The sequence below is a fragment of the Ixodes scapularis genome, unplaced genomic scaffold (genome assembly GCF_016920785.2).
Source record: "Ixodes scapularis isolate PalLabHiFi unplaced genomic scaffold, ASM1692078v2 PGA_scaffold13__105_contigs__length_92229423, whole genome shotgun sequence".
NCBI lineage: Eukaryota > Metazoa > Arthropoda > Arachnida > Ixodida > Ixodidae > Ixodes > Ixodes scapularis.
The window spans coordinates 88,844,087-88,864,160 of NW_024609839.1; the positions used below are offsets into that span (position 1 = coordinate 88,844,087).

Here is a 20,074-nt window from a genome sequence, read left to right on the forward strand (position 1 = left end):
CCATGCTGTACGGCACTTTTGAAATTTGTCTCGAATATCATTTGGCATTGAAAAGGTCCACCCTAGTTGTGCAGAGCCACTGAACTACAGAAGTAGCATTTTATTTATTTATTTATTTTCATCTTCCCAGATAAAATTAAGAAAGCCAGATACTCACAGAGTATAGTGAATGACGCTTCGGCTCAAATTTGTGATTTTCGCCTTGAACATCAGGAATAAGAGAACAGAGTTGCCAATTTGCCCGTACAGAAGTTATAGTCGACATCCCTGACCTTCATCTCCACACTTTTGTAGACGATATCGAAGGAACTCTCATCGCCTATTTTGTACCAGGTAATAGCAAGGCCCCTGGTATTTTTCGGAACCTTGTTTTTTAATTTCCGCCCATTGAGATTCGAAAAAAGGCAACCAGAAAATGGAATCCACCAGCCACCACTTATCGGTGATTGGGAGCAAGGATCAACCCGATCCTTTTCTTTCACGACGTAAAACCTAGTTTGGTTGTGGAACCCCAGCCCGTCGTATTGAGTACCTGCGCAAACACAATGTGGAAGAATCAATAACGTTGTCCACTCTAACACTATTATGCAGAGTGTTATAATATGTTTTAGACATTTAATAATTAAAAAAAGCCATAAACGCTGCACTATGGCGTTCTGAGCAGGCGAGTTACACGGCCAGGGGGACATAAGAAGAAGCCTTCTGTTGCGGTTACTTGGGTAATTAACCAAAATTTTATAATTACCTTTTAATTACTAAAAGGAAATTTATGTTTTCAATCAAAAAGTTGCTGAGTGTCATAGAAAACACTAAATAAATCGTTTTTACAAATACTTTAAGCACGTGGGAATCGGTGGGATGCGCTAAAGTTACCACTTATGCAACAGGCGCAAGGCCGCCCGGTGCGAGAACGCAGATGAAAAAGTTTACATCCGCATTTCCTAAGTTTTTCATTGGAACTATGTTTGTTTTCACTAATAAACAAGTTAATCAACAAAGATTAGTTAATTTTCCGACTTATCGAGGCAACTGGTCACATGCGGAGTACTGGTGCATATCGTCATTGTAATAAAATCTGAATAAAAATTGTATCGACAATTAGAGCAGTTTAGCGCCATAGCGTTACGATATTCGACAGTGTATTCACGTGCGCAAAAGTTCTCAACTCATCGTTTCCAATCAGAAAAGCCGTGTGTAGTCAACGAACTCGGGATACTCGGAATCTAAAACAGTTCGCGTGCAAAATAAAACAACACCATCTCCACGTGGTGAATGATGTAGATTGGGGCGAAGCTCTGGTGGTGCTTGTCTGCGTAGACGCTGAGCCGCAGCATGTCGAGCCTTTCGTTCGTTTTCATCCATGTCACGCTGCGGTCAAATGCTCCAATGCGTATATAACCACGTTCCATACCACACATTCTCTTTCTGACATGGATGCAAACGAGCGAAAGGCTCGGCATGCTGCGGCTCACCGTCTACGCAGACAAGCACCACCAGAGCTTCGCCCCAATCAACATCATTCACCACGTGGAGATGCGGTCGTTTTTTCTTTTATTACCCTACACGAGCACGGGAGCACGTGCTCACGTGCTCGTGAGCACGTGAGCGCGTGAGCTCACGAGCAGGAGCACGAGCCCCCGACGCCGGACATCGGACGGAGATACGGACATGGCTAGCCCCTAAGGAGCTTCGCCCCTGAAACGGGATCCTTCGACTTCAAATGCATTAGGAAGTTTTAGAATACCGCACGCTAAAGCTTTGCGTACGCAAAGCACTGCGTCGTCGCCACTGCGCATGCGCAGAACGCTAACCACATTTTGCGGTTTGCGTGAGCTATTTTAGCGCACGTTATTTTTCGGAAATTGCGCGCGTACGCAGTCTTTGTGCTCCTCCAAGGAGGATTCGTGATGAGAAGTTGGCTAAAGCCAAGACGAGCACAGTTAAAAAATGGCGGCTCCCAGGAGAATGTCTGCGGCCGCTTTGGCGGCGTTGTGAGTGCGACGTCGGCGGCATCCTCGCGACTGCGATTTTCAATCCGGTGCGACATTGCACCCGGTTTGGCAACGATCACCGGCAGCTTGATGCTTGCGTCGCGCGAACGTTTGTCGACGAAAGTCGGTACACGAGACCTCTCTCGCCGAGGCGATGCAAACGAACACAACCGGTCGACCGCTCGCGTCGCATTCTCCTGTTTAAACAAATCAAAAATATTACTCTGGATTAAAGCACTTGTTTTTTTCACAAGTTACAGCTTTTCGCGTGTGAAATAAAAACTGTGACTGTATCTTAGTGGCGTGGCAAGCGTGAGATGCTTGGGCTTTTGCGTAGCGGCCAGGTCGCGGTGGATAAACGGTATTCTAAAACTCTCTTCTGTACTGTGGGCTAACGCAGGCGCTAAATATAGCGCTAGCGTGCGCTAAACTTGCGTGCGTTACCCTAAACCCCCTATTAGCTGAGCGGCTCGTACGCTTCGCCATTGACACCCTTTCGCCAAAAACGTTTAGATTACATTAACAGACAGATACAGAGACAGACAGAGACAGACAGAGCCAGACAGAGACATACAGAGACAGACAGATAAAGACGTAGACAGACTGAGACAGACGGAAGCAGACAGAGACAGAAACAGCCAGACAGAAACAGAGATAGACAGAGGCAGACAAAGACAGAGACATACAAAGACAGACAGAGACAGACGGAGACAGAGCCAGGCGGAGACATACATATACAGATAGATACAGGCGGAGACAGACAGAGACAGACGGAGGCAGACCGAGACAGACAGAGGCAGACGGAGTCAGACAGAGGCAGAGACAGACAGAGACAAAGACAGACAGAGACAGACAGAGAGAGATGGAGACAGACAGAGCCAGACGGAGACAGAGACAGACAGAGACAGACAGACAGACAGACAGAGACAGAGGCAGACAGAGACAGAGAGAGACATACAGAAAAAGACAGAGAGACGGAGACATACAGAGACAGACAGAGACAGACGGAGGCAGACAGAGCCAGACGGAGGCAGACAGAGACAGGGACAGACATACAGGGACAGACAGAGACAGAGACAGACATACAGAGACAGACAGAGACATACAGAGACAGACAGAGACAGAGGCAGAAAGATACAGAGACTAACAGAGACAGACAGACAGAGACAGACAGAGACAGAGGCATACAGAGACAGAGACACACAGACAGAGAAAGACGGAGACAGGCAGAGACAGAGGGATACAGAGACAGAGACAGACAGACAGAGGCAGACAGAGACAGAGAGATTCAGAGACAGACAGAGGCATACGGAGACAGACGGAGACAGAGACAGACAGGGCCAAACAGAGACAGAGGCAGACAGAGACAGAGACAGGCAGAGACAGAGACAGACAGAGACAGAGCGATACAGAGACAGACAAAGACAGACAAACAGAGACAGAGACAGAGGCAGACAGAGACATCGAGATACAGAGACAGAGAAATACAGACAGACAGAGACATATAGAGACAGAGAGATACAGAGACAGACAGAGACAGACAGAGACAGACAGACAGAGGCAGAGACAAACAGAGACAGAGGCAGACGGAGACAGAGGGATACAGAGACAGAGACATACAGAGACATACAGAGACAGCGAGATACAGAGACAGACAGAGACGGAGGCAGATAGACATAGAGGAATACAGAGACAGAGAGACAGAGACAGACAGAGACAGACGCATACAGAGACAGAGACAGACAGACAGAGACAGACGGAGACATACAGAGGCAGAGACAGACAGAGCCAGACAGAGACAGAGACAGGCAGAGACAGTGACAGACGGAGACAGAGGCAGACAGACACAGAGGGAGACAGAGATACAGACAGAGACAGAGAGATACAGAGACAGACACAGACAGACAGAGACAGACAGAGACAGAGGCAGAGACAGAGGGAGACAGATATATACAGAGACAGACAGAAGACAGAGACAGACAGACACAGAGACAGACAGAGGGAGACAGAGATATACAGAGAGAGAGAGACAGAGACAGACAGACACAGAGCCAGACGGAGGCAGACAGAGACAGATAGACACAGAGACAGAGGGAGACAGAGACAGACAGATACATAGACAGAGGGAGACAGAGATATACAGAGACAGACAGACACAGAGACAGACAGAGGCAGACAGAGATAGACAGAGACAGAGACGGACAGACAGAGAAAGACAGAAGCAGACAGAGACATACAGAGACAAACAGACACAGAGACAGACGGAGACAGAGACAGACAGACATACAGAGACAGAAGGAGACAGAGATATACAGAGGCAGGCAGACACAGAGACTAACAGAGACAGACGGAGAGAGACAGAGACAGACCGAGACAGAGACATACAGAGACAGAAGGAGACAGAGATATACAGAGACAGGCAGACACAAAGACTAACAGAGACAGACGGAGAGAGAGACACACAGACATAGAAAGACAGAAACAGACAGAGGCATACAGAGACAGAGGGAGACAGAGATATACAGAGACAGACACAGAGACAGACAGAGATAGGCAGAGAGAGACAGACAAAGAAAGACAGAAACAGATAGAGACAGAGGCAGACAGAGATAGACAGAGACGGACAGAGACATACAGAGAAAGACAGACACAGAGACAGACGGAGACAGAGAAAGGCAGAGACAGAGACGTACAGAGACAGACGGAGATAGACAGAGACAGACAGACAGAGAAAGACAGAAACAGACAGAGACAGACAGACAGAGAGAGACAGAGACAGAGGCAGACAGAGACAGACGAGACAGACAGATACAGACAGAGACAGACAAAGACAGACAGAGACAGACAAAGACAGAGACATGCACAGACGGACAGAGACAGACAAATACAGAGACAGACAGAGAATGAGACAGACAAAAAACGGGCCGAGACTAAGGTAGAAAGAAAGCTCAGCGCTCTGATTTGCTCAAAAGAACACTCCTTTTTGCTCGTGTGTTCAGCCTGATATAAAGCCTTCGAGGATTCCTAAATTTAAATTCAAGACAAATGCACCTAGAAAGCATCAGGTAAAACATATATAGGGAATACTTTGGCGGGTAAAGTTTGATTCAAATCGTCACAGACATGGTCATATTGAAATCACAATATACGAGGGGTGATCAAAAAGTTCCGAGACTGATCTTGTACCGTAGAGAAAGTGACGGCAGTACAGTGATGCGCGCGCAGCAGTTTAAGTAAAGAACCTTCGTGTCTCATTATACCAAAGGGCGTCGCTCTGTGAGCATTTGGAGCTGCGCTACACTAGTTTGTTGGCCCACATGCACGAGCATGATGGCGATTTTTCCATACACTTCAAACCAAGGCGAAAACGAACATCAATTTTACGTCAAGCTCAGCACACATAAAATAGAGACCTCTAAAATTATTTAGAAGGCTTCTGTAAAAACAAAATGAGGTGTGCGAAGTGTTTTGAGTGGCACCCGCGCCTCAAGAATGGCAGAACGTCACCGAAGTCAAGGAGAGGTCGGATGAAGTCGCCCTACCGCTCTTCGTCTTCCAGCAATGTTCTGCCGTTCCTGAAGCGCGAGGGCCACTTCAAAAACTTCGCGAAATTCACTGCTTTTTTACACAGGCCGGCTGAATCATATCGAAGGTCTCTGCTTTATATTTGTCGAGTTTGATGCAAAATTGATGTTCGCTCTCGCTCTGGTTTGTAGTCTATACTAAAATCGTCATTGTGCCCATGCACGCGGTCACAAAAAACTCGTGAAACGTAGCTCCAAATGTTCACAAAGCGGCGCCCTTTGGTGTAACGAGACACGAAGGTCCCTTCCTTTGACCGCTGAGCGCGCATCACTGTGCTGCCCTGTCTTATTACGCTGCAAAATCAGTCCCGGAACTTTCTGATCACACCTCGTAGATCGTGATTTAATTCACCTTGGTTTTTTTCCACACTAGAAGGAAGTATTAATTACTACTCCGACTTTCTTGGCTAGCATTTGTAACAACCGTGTCTACTACTGCGGTGTATGTGAGGTGAAACAGTTAGTAAGGTGGTAGTAACGGTCATGGAGGGCCACTAACTGCTCCAGCTACTACCTTTCTACTACCTTTTTTCTAAGAGTGTACGAGTACTTGTATATTTTTATCGAAGCAGGGATCTGAGGTCGCAACTGACTAGACAACCCGCATCTGGTTGTTTTTTTCGAAGAGCGTAATTAGGTTTCCTTTCAGCGGAGTCAGCTCTTGGTCAGATAAGGTGATAACATTCGACTTTTACCGTCGCCAGTAAGTTCCCAGTGATGAAGAAAAACGAGAAAGTCTCCGTGGCAACCGATCAGCAAACGATGCGAGGGGTCAAGTCCCTGTAGTTGAATCCCTCGCAATCTAACTTGAAGTAACCTAAATTGCAATAGAAGGAAGCCCCGGCACCTCGTTTACATTTAAACACATCGAAATAATGGTTCCCCCTCCTCTACTTTCCGAGAGTGGGCCCTCGACTACAACCTGCTCCCTTTATCCAGCGCTAAGACAAACACGCTTCACATTACAGTGCACAACATCGATCCTAACAAAACCAGTGCGATGCTGGTCGTCACATGCTGAGGTATTGTTTAAATTTCTAGAGTTTTTCTCTATCCTGATACACCGAGTCTTCCAAACCTTGCAGCAAGCACCGACTAACGCAGTGCTGCAGGCGACGCGAGAGCAGAGCGCCAGAGGCACAGTGAAAGCGCCGATATTTACCGTTAGGGCTCCAGTATTTGGCGTAGGTCAGTCTGTAGCCGTCGCTTTTTGGACCGACTTCAAATTTACCATAGTTTGCAACAATTGTTTCATCATTCTCTTTCGTCAATTCGATCCTGAGAACTTGTTGGCTACTTGGATGGCTGGTGAGGGCATGAATATTTTCGTTCCCTTTAGTGAGAAGTAAAAAATACGTTTAGAAATAAAACAGTAATACATTTTGCAGAATAAAACTAACTCATAAATGTTTCTTGAAATCGATTATTTTATGACTGAGGTAAGGCGTAAGCTTACCCCAGAGCTGCTTTAATGAGCATCACATTTTGAACCTGAAACCCAGCATATTGTTGGTAAAGACTCACTGACTTTACTGACCTGGCGTTAGTAAAGTGAATAAAGCTGCATGAATTACCATCCCGTTTAAACTACAAAAGCCCCCAATCGATGCGCAGTCTCGCCGACTTTATTAACTTTACTGAAATGGCGCGTTGACTGGACGCACATATCAAACCAATCGATGATGCATTAAAGAAAATATGACTAAAAGAATAGCTATTCACACGTGTCTTTGATTCACGTAACTATACATATAATTATACGCTCCCATGGCAGTGGGAGCATATAATAGTCCGAGAGTTATAGTTCTATAATTGTTTGTGCTCATGATCAAGATACAATTCTAGTCAAATACGATTCTATCTTTTGCTGTTTTGCGTTTATACAAACTTCCGTTTTCTGGGACGTTTTCGGTAACGCATAATTACATTTTAATAAAGACGATTTTTTGTTGTTTTCTGGTTGGGGGTCAGTGTAGATAAATATATAACGTCACTCACAGATATGACATGACGGACGTTATAGCCTCACCACTAAATTTAGCGGGAAGTTTTACCACGTCGCGTGACGTTAGTATGCGACGTGACACATTGACACCTGTGAACGAATTCTCAGTTCACAGGAGCTTGGCGGGATTCAATGTATGTTTTCTTTATCATTTGTTGGTTGCATTTTCTAAGAAGTAAATACACCGGAATTAGTATAACTTGCCTATCCAGTATGAAGAAGCGCTTCCGGCAAATCCTTTCTCATACTCTTCTTTGGATCTCTCGAAACCATAGTCTTCAGGTTCAGCCCAGGACCGACGCTGAATTACCTGGAAGTCGATCGAGGAGGAAGCGCGAAATCTTGCTTCAGGCTTCTTTATGCTTATCAGAATGTAATTTGGGGATTTACACCCCCAAGCACCCGCTTCTCTTCCGCCCGGTTCGGGGAAGTACGTAGACAGGTTGAAGCCGCCTGGGCCGTCTTGGCGCCATGGGCGCTCACCTAAATGCATGAGTAGATTTCCGAGCGACATGTCACGGGAGGATGAACACCACCGGTCGAAACGACTCAAGGTTCAGAATTTAGCCAGTACTCTGATTGTAGTGGTGACTAAATTGCGTTGTGCTCAGCGGCAAATTTGGTTTATGATTTTTTTTAGGGGCGATGCTCCTTAGGGTCTAGCCTTGTCCGTCCGGCGCCCGTGCTCACATCGATCTTGCTGGTGCTCGTGCTTATGACTGAGGTGACAAAACAGCAAGCGTCAAAAAATCACTCGACAAAACAGCACAGCGTCAAAACGGCACAGCGACAGAAGAGAACGTGCCAAAAAAGCACAGCGTCAAAACAGCACAGCGTCAAAACAGGACATTGACATTATAGCTAGGGTTCGGCGTTTTCAGTTTGTATTATTCTGAAATTCCGCGCACTTTTTTTTTCGTTTTTTTTTCCAAACATAAGCTTTCGGTTCATTGCGGTGAATATTTGTAGACTCATAAACTTCTCACTTATCTTAGGTTTATTGACGAAAACCAGTATACTAACGAAAATGCAATAATTAAAAGCGTTTGTGTAAAATGTATACTGAGTACCAGGTACTGGTTTTCTTATTTGTTGCTGTCTGTGGCAGCCGACGCGACCTGTTCTGCAAGACGCACTGGGACCTTATCGTTATCTGATACTATCGTCGTGTGCTCGTATTTGTACACAGGACGAACATGAGCTTCAGTAGCACTTTAGTCGGAGAGGCAAATATGAAAATCCAGAAATTTGCAAGCATTGTACTCGGTACGTTTTCTCCCATTTTCACGGCTGCGAGAGGTGATAAATTCGCGCCGGTGGCAGAAATGGCAAGAAAACACTCGCATTTATGCCCTTTTCTAGTAGACGGAAGCTAGGGGTGTTAAACAATGCGCGGTATTTACGGACGCCCTTGATTTTTATTGTTTCAGTTCACGATTAAACTCTTATCTTTGAACAAAGAATTCGGCACACAAATCCTTATCAGGTGATGAGTAGGATTGCGTGCCGTGCTGTTTTGACGCTGTGCTGTTCTGACGCGTGCTGTTTTGACCGTGCTGTTTTGTCGCGTGCTGTTTTGTCGTGTGCTGTTCTGTCGCGCTCCTGGGAGACCCTTATGGATTTCTAGTCCATCGCCTTAACCACTCGGCCACGAGTGCGGGACGAGTAGGGGGCTCTGAGATGGGGTAGTAACTCAAGAGCTGGGGTTTCTGTCAAGGATGAAACGTTGCATGTAGCCGCTCAACGTCTATACAGGAGAGGGCGCTGCGGTCAAATGCTCAAATGCGTATATAACTACGTTCCATACCACACATTCTCTTTCTGACATGGATGAAAACGAACGAAAGGCTCGGCAGGCTGCGGCTCAGCGTCTACGCAGACAAGCACCACCAGAGCTTCGCCCCAATCAACATCATTCACCATGTAAAGATGCGGTCAATTTTTTTTTTTTTTTTTTTGCTTCAAGCTACTTGGGGAACAAGCAGTAGCCACGACATAATGGGGCATCATATATTAATTCGTTCAGGCAAAAACAGATCAACGTCCGGCGGTGTCACAATGTGTTGAAAACGCGCAGCCGGTGGCGTCATCCGTACACATTTTGTGATTGGCAGTGTCGGCAAGTACCGATTGCATTAGAAACGCGAGTGCATCAAATCCACTGAAGTCGGCCGGCATATGCTTTGACGCACACGACATTGTGATCTCTTTCTCTTCTCGCGGTCTCTTGCGTTGCAATCGCTTTCTTTTCCTAACAATCCTGTCGCGGTGGAACTTCCTGCCTCGAATCGCAGCTTTGATCACACCGACACACTGGACACTAGAAGGGGCGCGGCAAAGTGGGAGACGAACATTGCTCTACGCCGGCGCACGTTGGTTTCGCCGACGCTAAAGTATGAACAACCCCAGGTCCATTGTTAACGTCTGGAGCCTGAACCTACGACGATTCAAGGCAAGCGGCTTTGAGGCCGACTAGGCGCGCAGATACCTGCACGTCCTCGGCCCGGCACCGGTGAGCCTAACCCGCAGCCAATTGGTCAGCTGCTTCGTTCCAATCCTCCAATCATTGAAGTATGCCGATTGCGTCAGCATAATTAAATTTTTGTAATTTTACTTCGATTATAAGCCAAAATATTTCAAGTTTCCGAAAAAAAATAGTTTACCTCTTTGTTTGTACGTTCGATGAGGTCAGTTTCAGGTCAAGTTTTAAACCAGTTAAAAAATTATTGGAGGGTCCATTAATAAAGCAGTTTGCTCCTGTTTTCCTTTTCGTTGTGCAATGGCGCAGTAAAAGTTTTATTTAAATGCATATGTTGGTTTGTGTGTTCGTAAAACTTTGTACTGGCGATATTTTGTTTGGATTTTTCTTCATTCCTACATTGTTTTTGTTTGTTTGTTTGTTTTTTGCGTTGAAGGTGGGCAAGTTTATGGTGATCGCGGTTCACGTGACATTTCTCCTTTGCCTGGAGAGAGCATCAGCTGCCATTCGCGGTGCATCCTTTATCCAAAACGTTCAACTGGTGGTAGTCGCGAGAGCATGACGAAACTTGTTTGCCAATGGACCTTTCTGGAGAGCAGCGCGCGCCCTCAGGCGGCGCACGCAGTGAAGGTCGCTGCTCCGTCGTCTGCTGCTACTGCCGTCCCTCCTACGAAAACCAGGGTAACTACGTTCGCGTTGGGTCCCTACGTACGGCCAACGGAAATCTTTGTTGCACCCTGTGCTGCGCTGCGTCGCCCACATGAGGTGAGAAACCCTCAATGACAGCACGTCTTCCAACTGCCCTTTTTTCGGATAGGCCATCGTTCTGGATGGGCCACCATACTTTTTCTTAATGGGCCAGGCGCCAAAAGAGCAAGGTATCACTCACGCATCCAACGTGTGTTTTTCTTTTTTTCTTTTTTTTTGCTATTGGAAATAGTGGAGCTAAATGGTACAACTTATATTCCTTCGACAATAAAAAAGTAAAAAAACGTCGCTTGACCCAACAAGGCTTGGAGACCGCTAGCTCGCCTGGCTGCATGAATGGATTAAGAATGGTGCTGCTGTTCTGGCGGAAGCGTGCACCACCTATCATCTTGAAGTTCGACTAGGCGAGGCTTGGCTTTTCTAAAGGGCAGGACACCCTCACAGTTCCCATCATTCCTCGGAGTGCCCACCGGAGGCACTGGCGTTTCCAGAAAGGTCCATTACGGGAAAAGCATGGCATTAGTGACTGTTCAAGCCCCATGGCGCATACCTTCCGGTGTTTTGAACCAACTATATACTTTGCGGATTATTATTCAGTGCTACGAAGAATAAATTGCGCGAATGGCACACAAAGGCAAGACGAAGACACGACTGCGCTAACTCACAACTATCGTTCTAGTACACTTTCCAGAGAAGAAAATCGTGAACATTGTAATAATCAAAAGACGAAAAGCAAGAAAGAGAAAGAAAAAAGATAAAAAGTAAATGGACCAATGCCAATGAAGTATACAGAAACACGCATGGAATTGCAGTAGGAAACGACATTGGATAAAAACACATGATAGAGAAAAATAATATAATTAAAGAAAACACATTGAAAATGTCACTCAAAAACACTTTAAACGAAAAAGTGTTCAGAAAAAAATATATATATTAGGGTTAAGGTAGTACATGTTTTTTTTGTCAGTTAACGTCACGAAACGTGCACCGACACAAGCGTCCTCCTTAGCTTTGACTGGTAAACCTGAGAACGGCGTGCCGAGGTTTCACTAGGAGACCTAGCTTCTTCAGTCCTTGGAGAAGCTAGGTCGCTTAGCTTCTTCACGGGCTTGCATCTTCTAGTGAAACGGAGTGCCGACGTTTCACTAAACCTAGGCCTAGCTTCCTCAGGGCGCCCTGAATAAGCTAGGTCTCGAACTAACACGTCGGCACGCCGTTCTGAGGCTTAGCAGGAGCTCCTTCACGTTCTTCTGCCAGCTTCGCTCCCCTTGGTGTTTTGTATTGCTTTGTATAGTGCCCTTTATCTTTTCTCCGAGAACCGCCTAAGGACTCCTGCCTGTGTTCAAATCGTCGTGCAGTGACAGTCTGAGACATGGGCAGATGTCCTGCCGGTGTGGATTTTAGGGAAGAGGCACGTTCACGCAACCTGGTGCTCACGCAAGTTGCGTGAACACCGTCTTCCAATATATCTAGGGAACCACTCCTCCCCATAAGGACGGGCTGCTCCGTGCATATAATGGGAATGAATGAAGATTGACAAGTGCAGCCTTGGAAGACGGGCCCTTTCCGACATTTGCAAGCTGAAATGGCGTGCCACGTCACTGCCGCAACTCGGAACTAGCATGGGCCTTGAATCAGCAACGGCTGTCGTTTACTCAGCCAACCGAATTTGAAACTAACAGCACACAGAGAACTGGTCAAAAATTGAGCCCGCCGGAACCAGTGGCCGGGATGGTCAGATCGGTTAAGGCGTCGCCCCGCGGATAGGCGAAGGTTGCGAATTCGATTCCCGCTCCTGGTCCAACTTTTCGCCAGCTGTTTTTTTCATTTCCCTTTCCTTAACCTTAATGCATTAAATTCAATAATCACTGTCTCCCCTCTTCGTACACAATATTACTACGGCTGCACTTGTCAATCTTCACTCATTCCCATTTTGTACATAAATATATGTACATATGTTTGTGTTTGTGTGTGAACATCGTGCGCAGAAACAGGTGGTGACACTTACTGTCCATCCGCCGCCATCAGTATCCATGTCACATTTCACATAGAATTCGTTGTGAGGATTGATCCAGTAATATCCGCTAATGTTATTTCCCTGCCGACGCAACTGGGCACAGCTCACTATTCGGTTGCCAGCTGCAAAGGAAGAAGCGAGAAGCAAACATTACTTATAAACGTTGCAAAAAGAGCGACTGTGGCAGAAACCGCCGCGAGCGTCCATTGGATACTCCTCAGACATTGTTAGTCTCAAACGGTTAGAGCTGCGAGGCAAAAGACACCAAAGCGCTTACTTATAAAACTAAAAAGAAAAGCTTATCCTATATATATACTTTGTTTACCCCTTGGAAAGGGCCACTGGCAACCCCAACATCATTTGTCTTCTATGTCCTCAAACACCTCAAGAACACGCCATAATGCCGTTAAAAATGTTTAATTATTGGAAAGAAAGTGTTCAGCGTCGGAAACAGCCTGTTCAATATCCAAATACTCTTCCTCCAGTTCGGTGCGGCAGGGAGACGGGTAGAATATCTTTTTTTCCAGCGGCATCTACAAATCTTCCCCTGTTTCGCGATGGCGTGAGCGTAGACGAAACTTTTCCCGCTAAATTTGGCGGTAAAATGATTGTCAGATGAGCAGACATCACGGAACCTACAGACGAATTCAAGTTCCCTGCTAAATTTAGCGGAAAAATGGGCGTCACGTGTCCTAGGCATCAATTCAATTTCCTGGCTAAACTTGGCGGGAAAATTGATGTCACGTGACCTGCCGTCACGGCACCTACAGACAAGTTCAGGTTACCCGCTATATTTAGCGGAAAAATTGACGTCACGTGACCCATGCCCCAGTTCAGTTTCCTCGCTATAATTGGCGGAACAATTTAGCGACGACGTGAGCGAAAACGAAAATAAACAAAAAGCTGCCGCAGTCTAACTGCATCACGTCGTATGATCGTCCCGAATTTTTTTTTTTATGACGTGGTTGCCGAATGCATTTCTCAGAAATATGCAGAAGTTGCGAGTTGAAGGGCTCTAACAATTAATAACCAAATTCATCATATACGTTTTTCCCGACTATTCTCGGATTATAACAACTCAAACCCCGTAAGTGTTAGTGGCGAGTATATATTCGGCCCATTCCTGACGCTTTGCCTTCTTATTGTGAACGTGACGACGCTCGGCGACTGTGCTGAGCAACGTTCATAAATCAAAATCAGTTTCACAGAACGCCTGGTGCCTTTTCGTGGCTCGTCCGCTCGGTGGCGCTCACTACGCTATCATCCCGCCCTAGGGGCAAACCTGGCGGAACCGGTGGAACGTTGGATGCACTGCGGTGGAACCTGATTACATTATGCGTTTTATTGAAAACACGAAGTTTGCGCAAGCTTGCGCAAAAAGGACGTCGTTCGAAAACGGGTTCTTATCCGTCGCCCGGGGGAGCCGTGTCGGGAACGCTGTCCGCCCGTACCTGCTTGCGTGCCGTCAACAGAGAAGAACCGTCTTCGTACATGATGAAAAACAGCGCCAAACACAAGGACACAGAGGAGAGAGATACATACAGGACAACGCGCTGACGATCAACTTTCTTATTTTAAAGACAAGGGGGTACGAGGTCCTCTTTTTCTTTCGCTGAGGTGTCGCGTCTTTTTCTTTTACTCTGGGGTCGCTTCTTTTTCGTTTTTTTTTCGAAGTAGACGTTATCCAAGGTCCAAAAAGGCCATCGCACTGCCCCTTAGGTTCACTGATGGCTGGCTCACGCATGCTGTTTCCGTTTCTGCTGTATGGTAGGCCTCAATAATTTCCTTCAAAAAAAGTTATTCGAGGCCTTTTTGGAGGTTGGATGTATATGTACTCCTTGGAAGAAAACGAAAAAGAAGCTACCCCAAAGTAAAAGAAAAAGAAGCGACGCTACAGTGAAAGAAAAAGAAGACCTGATACCCGCGTGTTTTCAATATAGGAAAGTTGATATACTCTGTTTCACTTTATGATGTACCGCTGAAAAGGCTACAAGCGCGAGCTCCTTGCTCTAGGGCACATCTCGGCGGCACAAGCTCTCGTGCGTTAAGAGCAGCTCCCAATGCTATGAGCTCGCGCTTCTAGCCTTCGCTGCGGTACAACATAAGGTGAAACGGAGTACAGTCAGCGCCTTGTCGTGTATGTATTTCTCCCGTCTGTTTCCTTGTGTATGGCGCTATTTTTCATCATGAACGTTTACCAACTAGGCTAACTGTCCATCCTTGTAAGCGTTTTCGAACGACAATCTTCCTTGGAACTTGTCAACTCATAGATCGAAGAACGTTGGTGCTGATGGCTTTTAGAGGGATGAGAACGATGGGGAAGTCGGCCAAAAACTAGGACATCTTGTTTTACAGCGACAGCTGTTACGGGTCTTTCCCATCACAGGAAATGACGCCCCTTGGAGTTATTGCATAATTGTAGAAGTCGAACGTAAAGCGTCCGTCATCGATATTGTAAAAGGCTCGAAAAATATATCCCGCCGCCGCGGTGTTTAAGGGATTCGGTGCTGTGTCCCCTCCCTGTGAAGCGTTCGCGTTACCACAAAGCTGCGCAACAGCTTTAAGAATCTACTCTATCGGCATTTGATAAACACACTGCGTATGAGTCTCGTGTAGCGCCCGCTAGATGGCCACAGTTGTTTTGACGTCAAAATAAAACATTCTTTATCGTTCCTAGTTAATCCTAAACTTAAACGGAGTATATCGGTCAAACTTATAAGCTTTCGCTAATTGATGCAAGCCCCTGCCGATTAGAAAGGTTCAGACGTATCCATTCACCCCTCTACCCATCGTCGCATCACGCCCAGGCAGCGTACAGTCTTGCGCCGATATTAGGGAGTTTTCGTAGACCGCGTTTCCCCCTCCGCTAAGCCTTCCGCGACGAAGAAGTCGCCACTGCGCCTGCGCGCCGATGGCCTTGGCTGTAGAGTTTCGGGTATCGTAGCAGCTTGCGGAGGGCGTTGCGGGACGGTTGTTGCCTTCTATGCAGCTAAGTACACAGGCCACGATGCGACAGGCAAAACCATTAAAAAAAATACAATACTGACAGAAAGAAGAATATAACAACAAGAAATTGCGACTTTTGTGCCCAGACACAGTCACCCGTGAAAAAGGAGCCGAGCCGGCTATAAAACGTCTGGCACGATATATAAATTACAGTTTACTATGTACCCCATTCATATTGCGTATCTAACCAGGGGGAGTTCCGAAGAAATGTTAACTTTTCAATCATGAGAGGGGTTGAAAAAAGAAAAGTACGGAAAAACGGCATTCTCTTATCTTGAGCCTGAGAAGGACAGACAAAGCAAGCCGAGGGAGCTTAGCCGCTATGTTCATCAGTCTCCGACCTCGCCTTTTGTTAGCTTTCCACACGTTCTTTTATGCCTTCGTGTGGCAGTGAGCAAACGCGGCGGTTGCTTTGACAAAATGAGGGAAACGGAGCAAAACGCGTGACAGTTATCCGCAGGACCTTATCTCTTGGACGAATCTTTAGAGTGTTTTAGTAGATCATTCAGTCACTCCCGCTGTGCTATCCGCTAGCCGCTATGACCTCCGCTATATGTAGCGTAGCGGAACTACCATTTTAAGTTTTAGTAGAACGTTCGCAACCCGCTACGGATTACAACGTTACGAGAGCTAACGCAACGCCACTAGCGGCTCTTTCGGACACTAGGGCTCGCGTAAAACAGATTTGTAAAGCAATCCTTCGCAATTGTTTTTATTAACGTCGTTATCTTAATAAAATATTGTTTTTTTATTGAATAACGTGCTAATCGTTGCTTCTTTTGTAAATAGGTGACTGTTATGTTTGTAATTGAATACAACTGTCAGCCAAGCTGTCCAAGCCAATCCGATATGAGTCAAGTGCCAAAGCCACCGAGAAAAATCTTCAAAAATAAAGGACAACCACTGTAGCTCATCTGTTGCGTCGTTGTTCACCGAAAATGAAGCGCCACAGAAATCCCTCATATCCGCCTGCTCGCTCCGCTTCCTTAGTCGGTTTTGTCTTCACGACAAAGCGGCCGAGCAGGGGGCTGCACCTTTCGCTCACAGCACCAAAAACTGCGAAGCTTTTTCTTTTTTCTTTTTTTTCTCCTTTCCGTGGCCGCGTTTAGTATATCCGCCATGAATCGCTACCTGTTGCAGTCGTGGAACGGCTTTGTCGCGGGTACTTCTCGCAGCAGCAAGGTATAATCCACCCCTTAGAACGACGATTGCGAAAAGCACAGACCGAGTAGACGCGGCGTGGCGGCCATCTTGAACAGCGTCCCTCGCTGGGTCTCCCTTATCTCGCCAAGACCCGTTCTCGCGAGAGCCACGCTAGCACGCCGCGCTACGCCCCTCGCTATTTTGGCCCGCTAGCGCGCCTCCGCTAGCCTCCGCAGCTCCGCAATGTTTCCGCTAGCAGCGCGCATGCGCAGTAGCGTCGTCGCTCTAGCGTATAGCGTAGCGGGAGAGCCAAAATGATCTACTAAAACTCTCTTTTGTCACGTGGCTTGGTCTGTCGCGCTGATGGGCTCACTGGGTCTTCGCCATTTGCCAAGTTATGGCAAAGGGTAAAGGGCGAGGTAGGAGCGGTTTCCGAGACGAGTTCTCCATTGTTCGCCTACTTGCGCATGTTGCAGCGCGACCGCGGTGTCTCTTCGTAAATGAAATTTTTTTATGCAATCTTATTTGAACTTAATCCCCAGCAGACGTCAAGATCTTAAAATATGGCTAAAAAAACTTGCATAGTTTTTTTGTTAAAAAAAAACTATATAAGTCTTTTTTTTTTTTTTGTCGGAGTTTAGGCAATTATTGCGCTGTGTTTGGTGGATGCGCTTCGACGAAGAACTGATCATCGGCGGTATAAAGAGTGCTACTGAATGTGTGCGACCTTCTTCAATCTTGACCTTGTGTTTTCGCTGCCCTGTGCTGACGGAGTCGGCTTATGGCAGAACCCAGGGATCCTGGGCTCAATCCCCACCCCTGCCCGTTTCGATCTGGATGAGCATCGTACCGGCGTGCGGTCGTGTATCACTACTGCGTGGTGCACGTCAAAGACCCCAGGCTAGCGGTTGTACTGCACTGGCTAAATTGCTCATCTACAGCTGGGAGACTCGTCGCCCCTGTGAGGCAGACCAAGTTCTAGGCTGTATAAACATACACACAACCCAATTTTTGGTCGGCTTATGCATCGCTTTCTTTGTTCGTAAGTACTTAGCAAGCATGCTTCCTGAAAGTAGCCCTCGTTCCCTCTCAACTCCCACGGTCCTTCGTGTTTAAATTATGGTTTTGTTTTGCATAAAGATGGTGAAAACGTATTTAATACTCCGCTTTCGGTTCCACAGAAAAGTATCTCTCGTAAACGACCTATACAGAGCAGACACATATGCAACGTCCTGCCGATATCCGGGCGGCAGTCCGATACGTACAGTACTCACATGATATCTCACCGGTACAAGGACGGTCGCGAAACGAAGCTGCGCTAATAACTCTCGCAAATTGAGCTGGGTTCCAAATCTAGACATTCGACCGATATTGGAACGATTTTCTGCCGGAACTGGCACAACACTTGCCAGTTATTACCGTGCTGCTTGACAGGACATGCTGAAAAGTGTTCACTTATGAATTTAACATGAATATCCGTTCACACACTTGCGACTGCTTGGGACCGTAACCTCTTAAATTCTCCTATGGTGAGAGAAGAAACTGGCGCCTCTATAGGGAGGCATAGAACGCTTGATATTTCTGTATATATTCCATTTCTTATCGCACGATTCTTACTTTTTTTTTTTTTTTTTGCTCAGAAACATTTGAGATTGTCATAAACGACAATTTTGCGGAGATAGCGCGTGAATTTTATCTTGCAAATATCTCGAAACTTTCGCCCTAGTGAAAGGCGCTTCCAGTGTCAACTCAGAGATGGCGCCAAAGTGCCAAAATGTTCTCTCGCTTCTCTCGCCGTAACAGACTGCAGGAACTTGGTCGTAAACAAACGCAAGCGTGTGAACGGGCCTTAAGTGAAACCTTTTGGTGCCTGGCAGTAGCTTTTCAAAAGAAAACTTAAAAGCACCCTTGGTCTCGGGTTCGCGCTAAGAGTGTCACATAGTGTACTTACTTAAACACGCACTCAACTATTAGTTAAACACATTTCATCCTACTTGGCTCGATGAAAGAAAAAATATTCTCACGTTTGTTCAAGTTGCAGGGGTCAAATATCCCGTAGGTTTTTGTAAATCCGCTCCTTTCGGTTATTTCGGGAACACGATGAAAGCTGCTTTCTAAAAAGATGCTTCCGGCTACGAGCGGTATAAAGAGGGCCCATGCGAACATGGTGAGTTTTCTGTCGGCGGTTCAGAGGTTCTTATAAGTCCTAACGACCAACGCCCTTAGTCCGGTTTCTCGTCTTATATAGCATGAGAACAAATTTTTTAATTGAAAAGAACAGTTATTATCTGTTTACAATTATTTAAGACATAATGGAACATTTTAGCTGAGCCTAACGCAGTCTACGTTAGACAAGGCAGTGCTACACGTGCGCGCCAGCTGTGATTTCGAAACATACTCTTTATACTTAGTTCCATCAGACGGAGGCTTCTTGCGTAGAAAAGGCGGCATGTAACCGACACATCGGTTGCATCTGAAAAGTTCCCCAGATGGTCTAAATTATTCCTTAGTCCTCCGCTGGGGCGTGCCAAATGCTTTTCGTTTTCTTAGCACGAACAATAACCCAAATTTAATACTCAGTTCTAGTATAAAGGGTGTACAGTTTTAATCCGGTTTCCCAGGCCCCTGTCTCCGGATGAACGTGAATCTGCAATGTATAGCGAAAGGATTTATTGCAATCACGTTCTGTGGGAGGGGAGGGTGTGTGTGTGGGGAGGGGGGGGGGGGGGGGGGGGTCCGGAATTGTGAAAGGTTGTCGAGGAAGCCTGGGAGAGGTCCCCCGCCACAGTATACTGCATCCCGATCGTCACTGCAGTGCTTGTTCACACCGCATTATGGGGTTGTCACCGTGGAGTGTCCAATCCGGGGCCTAAGTTCGGACCATGTCACCGTACCGCCGCCCGACCCGGCGTCGCGGTCGCCAGTACCGCGAACTTTCGTCATCGCCCAGTTCCCGCGCAAAGGTCCCCTCCAATCCTGCCTCCACAGTCTTCTCAGTTTCTTCCCCTATTGCCCCCGCTGCCACCGCGCGTCATACCGGTGGGAGCCCCTCTCCCCAGCGTGGGTGGTCTGCCACTGGAGCTCGCTGTTTGGCTCTGCCACGGCACGTCCAGGCCTTCGGGCGCCAAGACTCTCCAAGGA

At 46.8% G+C, this 20,074-nt stretch overlaps 1 protein-coding gene across 1 annotated transcript; it reads right to left on the reverse strand.

The window, feature by feature from the left end:
• Positions 1-209: 209 nt before the first annotated feature.
• Positions 210-19,128, reverse strand: LOC120841898 (ficolin-1-A-like). Its single transcript, XM_040212900.1, has 5 exons — positions 18,958-19,128; positions 12,776-12,906; positions 7,785-7,890; positions 6,738-6,908; positions 210-532 (listed from the first exon to the last, which is right to left on the reverse strand). Exons 1-5 carry the CDS (start codon positions 19,097-19,099, stop codon positions 210-212), a joined length of 873 nt encoding a protein of 290 aa, XP_040068834.1. The 5' UTR covers positions 19,100-19,128.
• Positions 19,129-20,074: the final 946 nt, after the last annotated feature.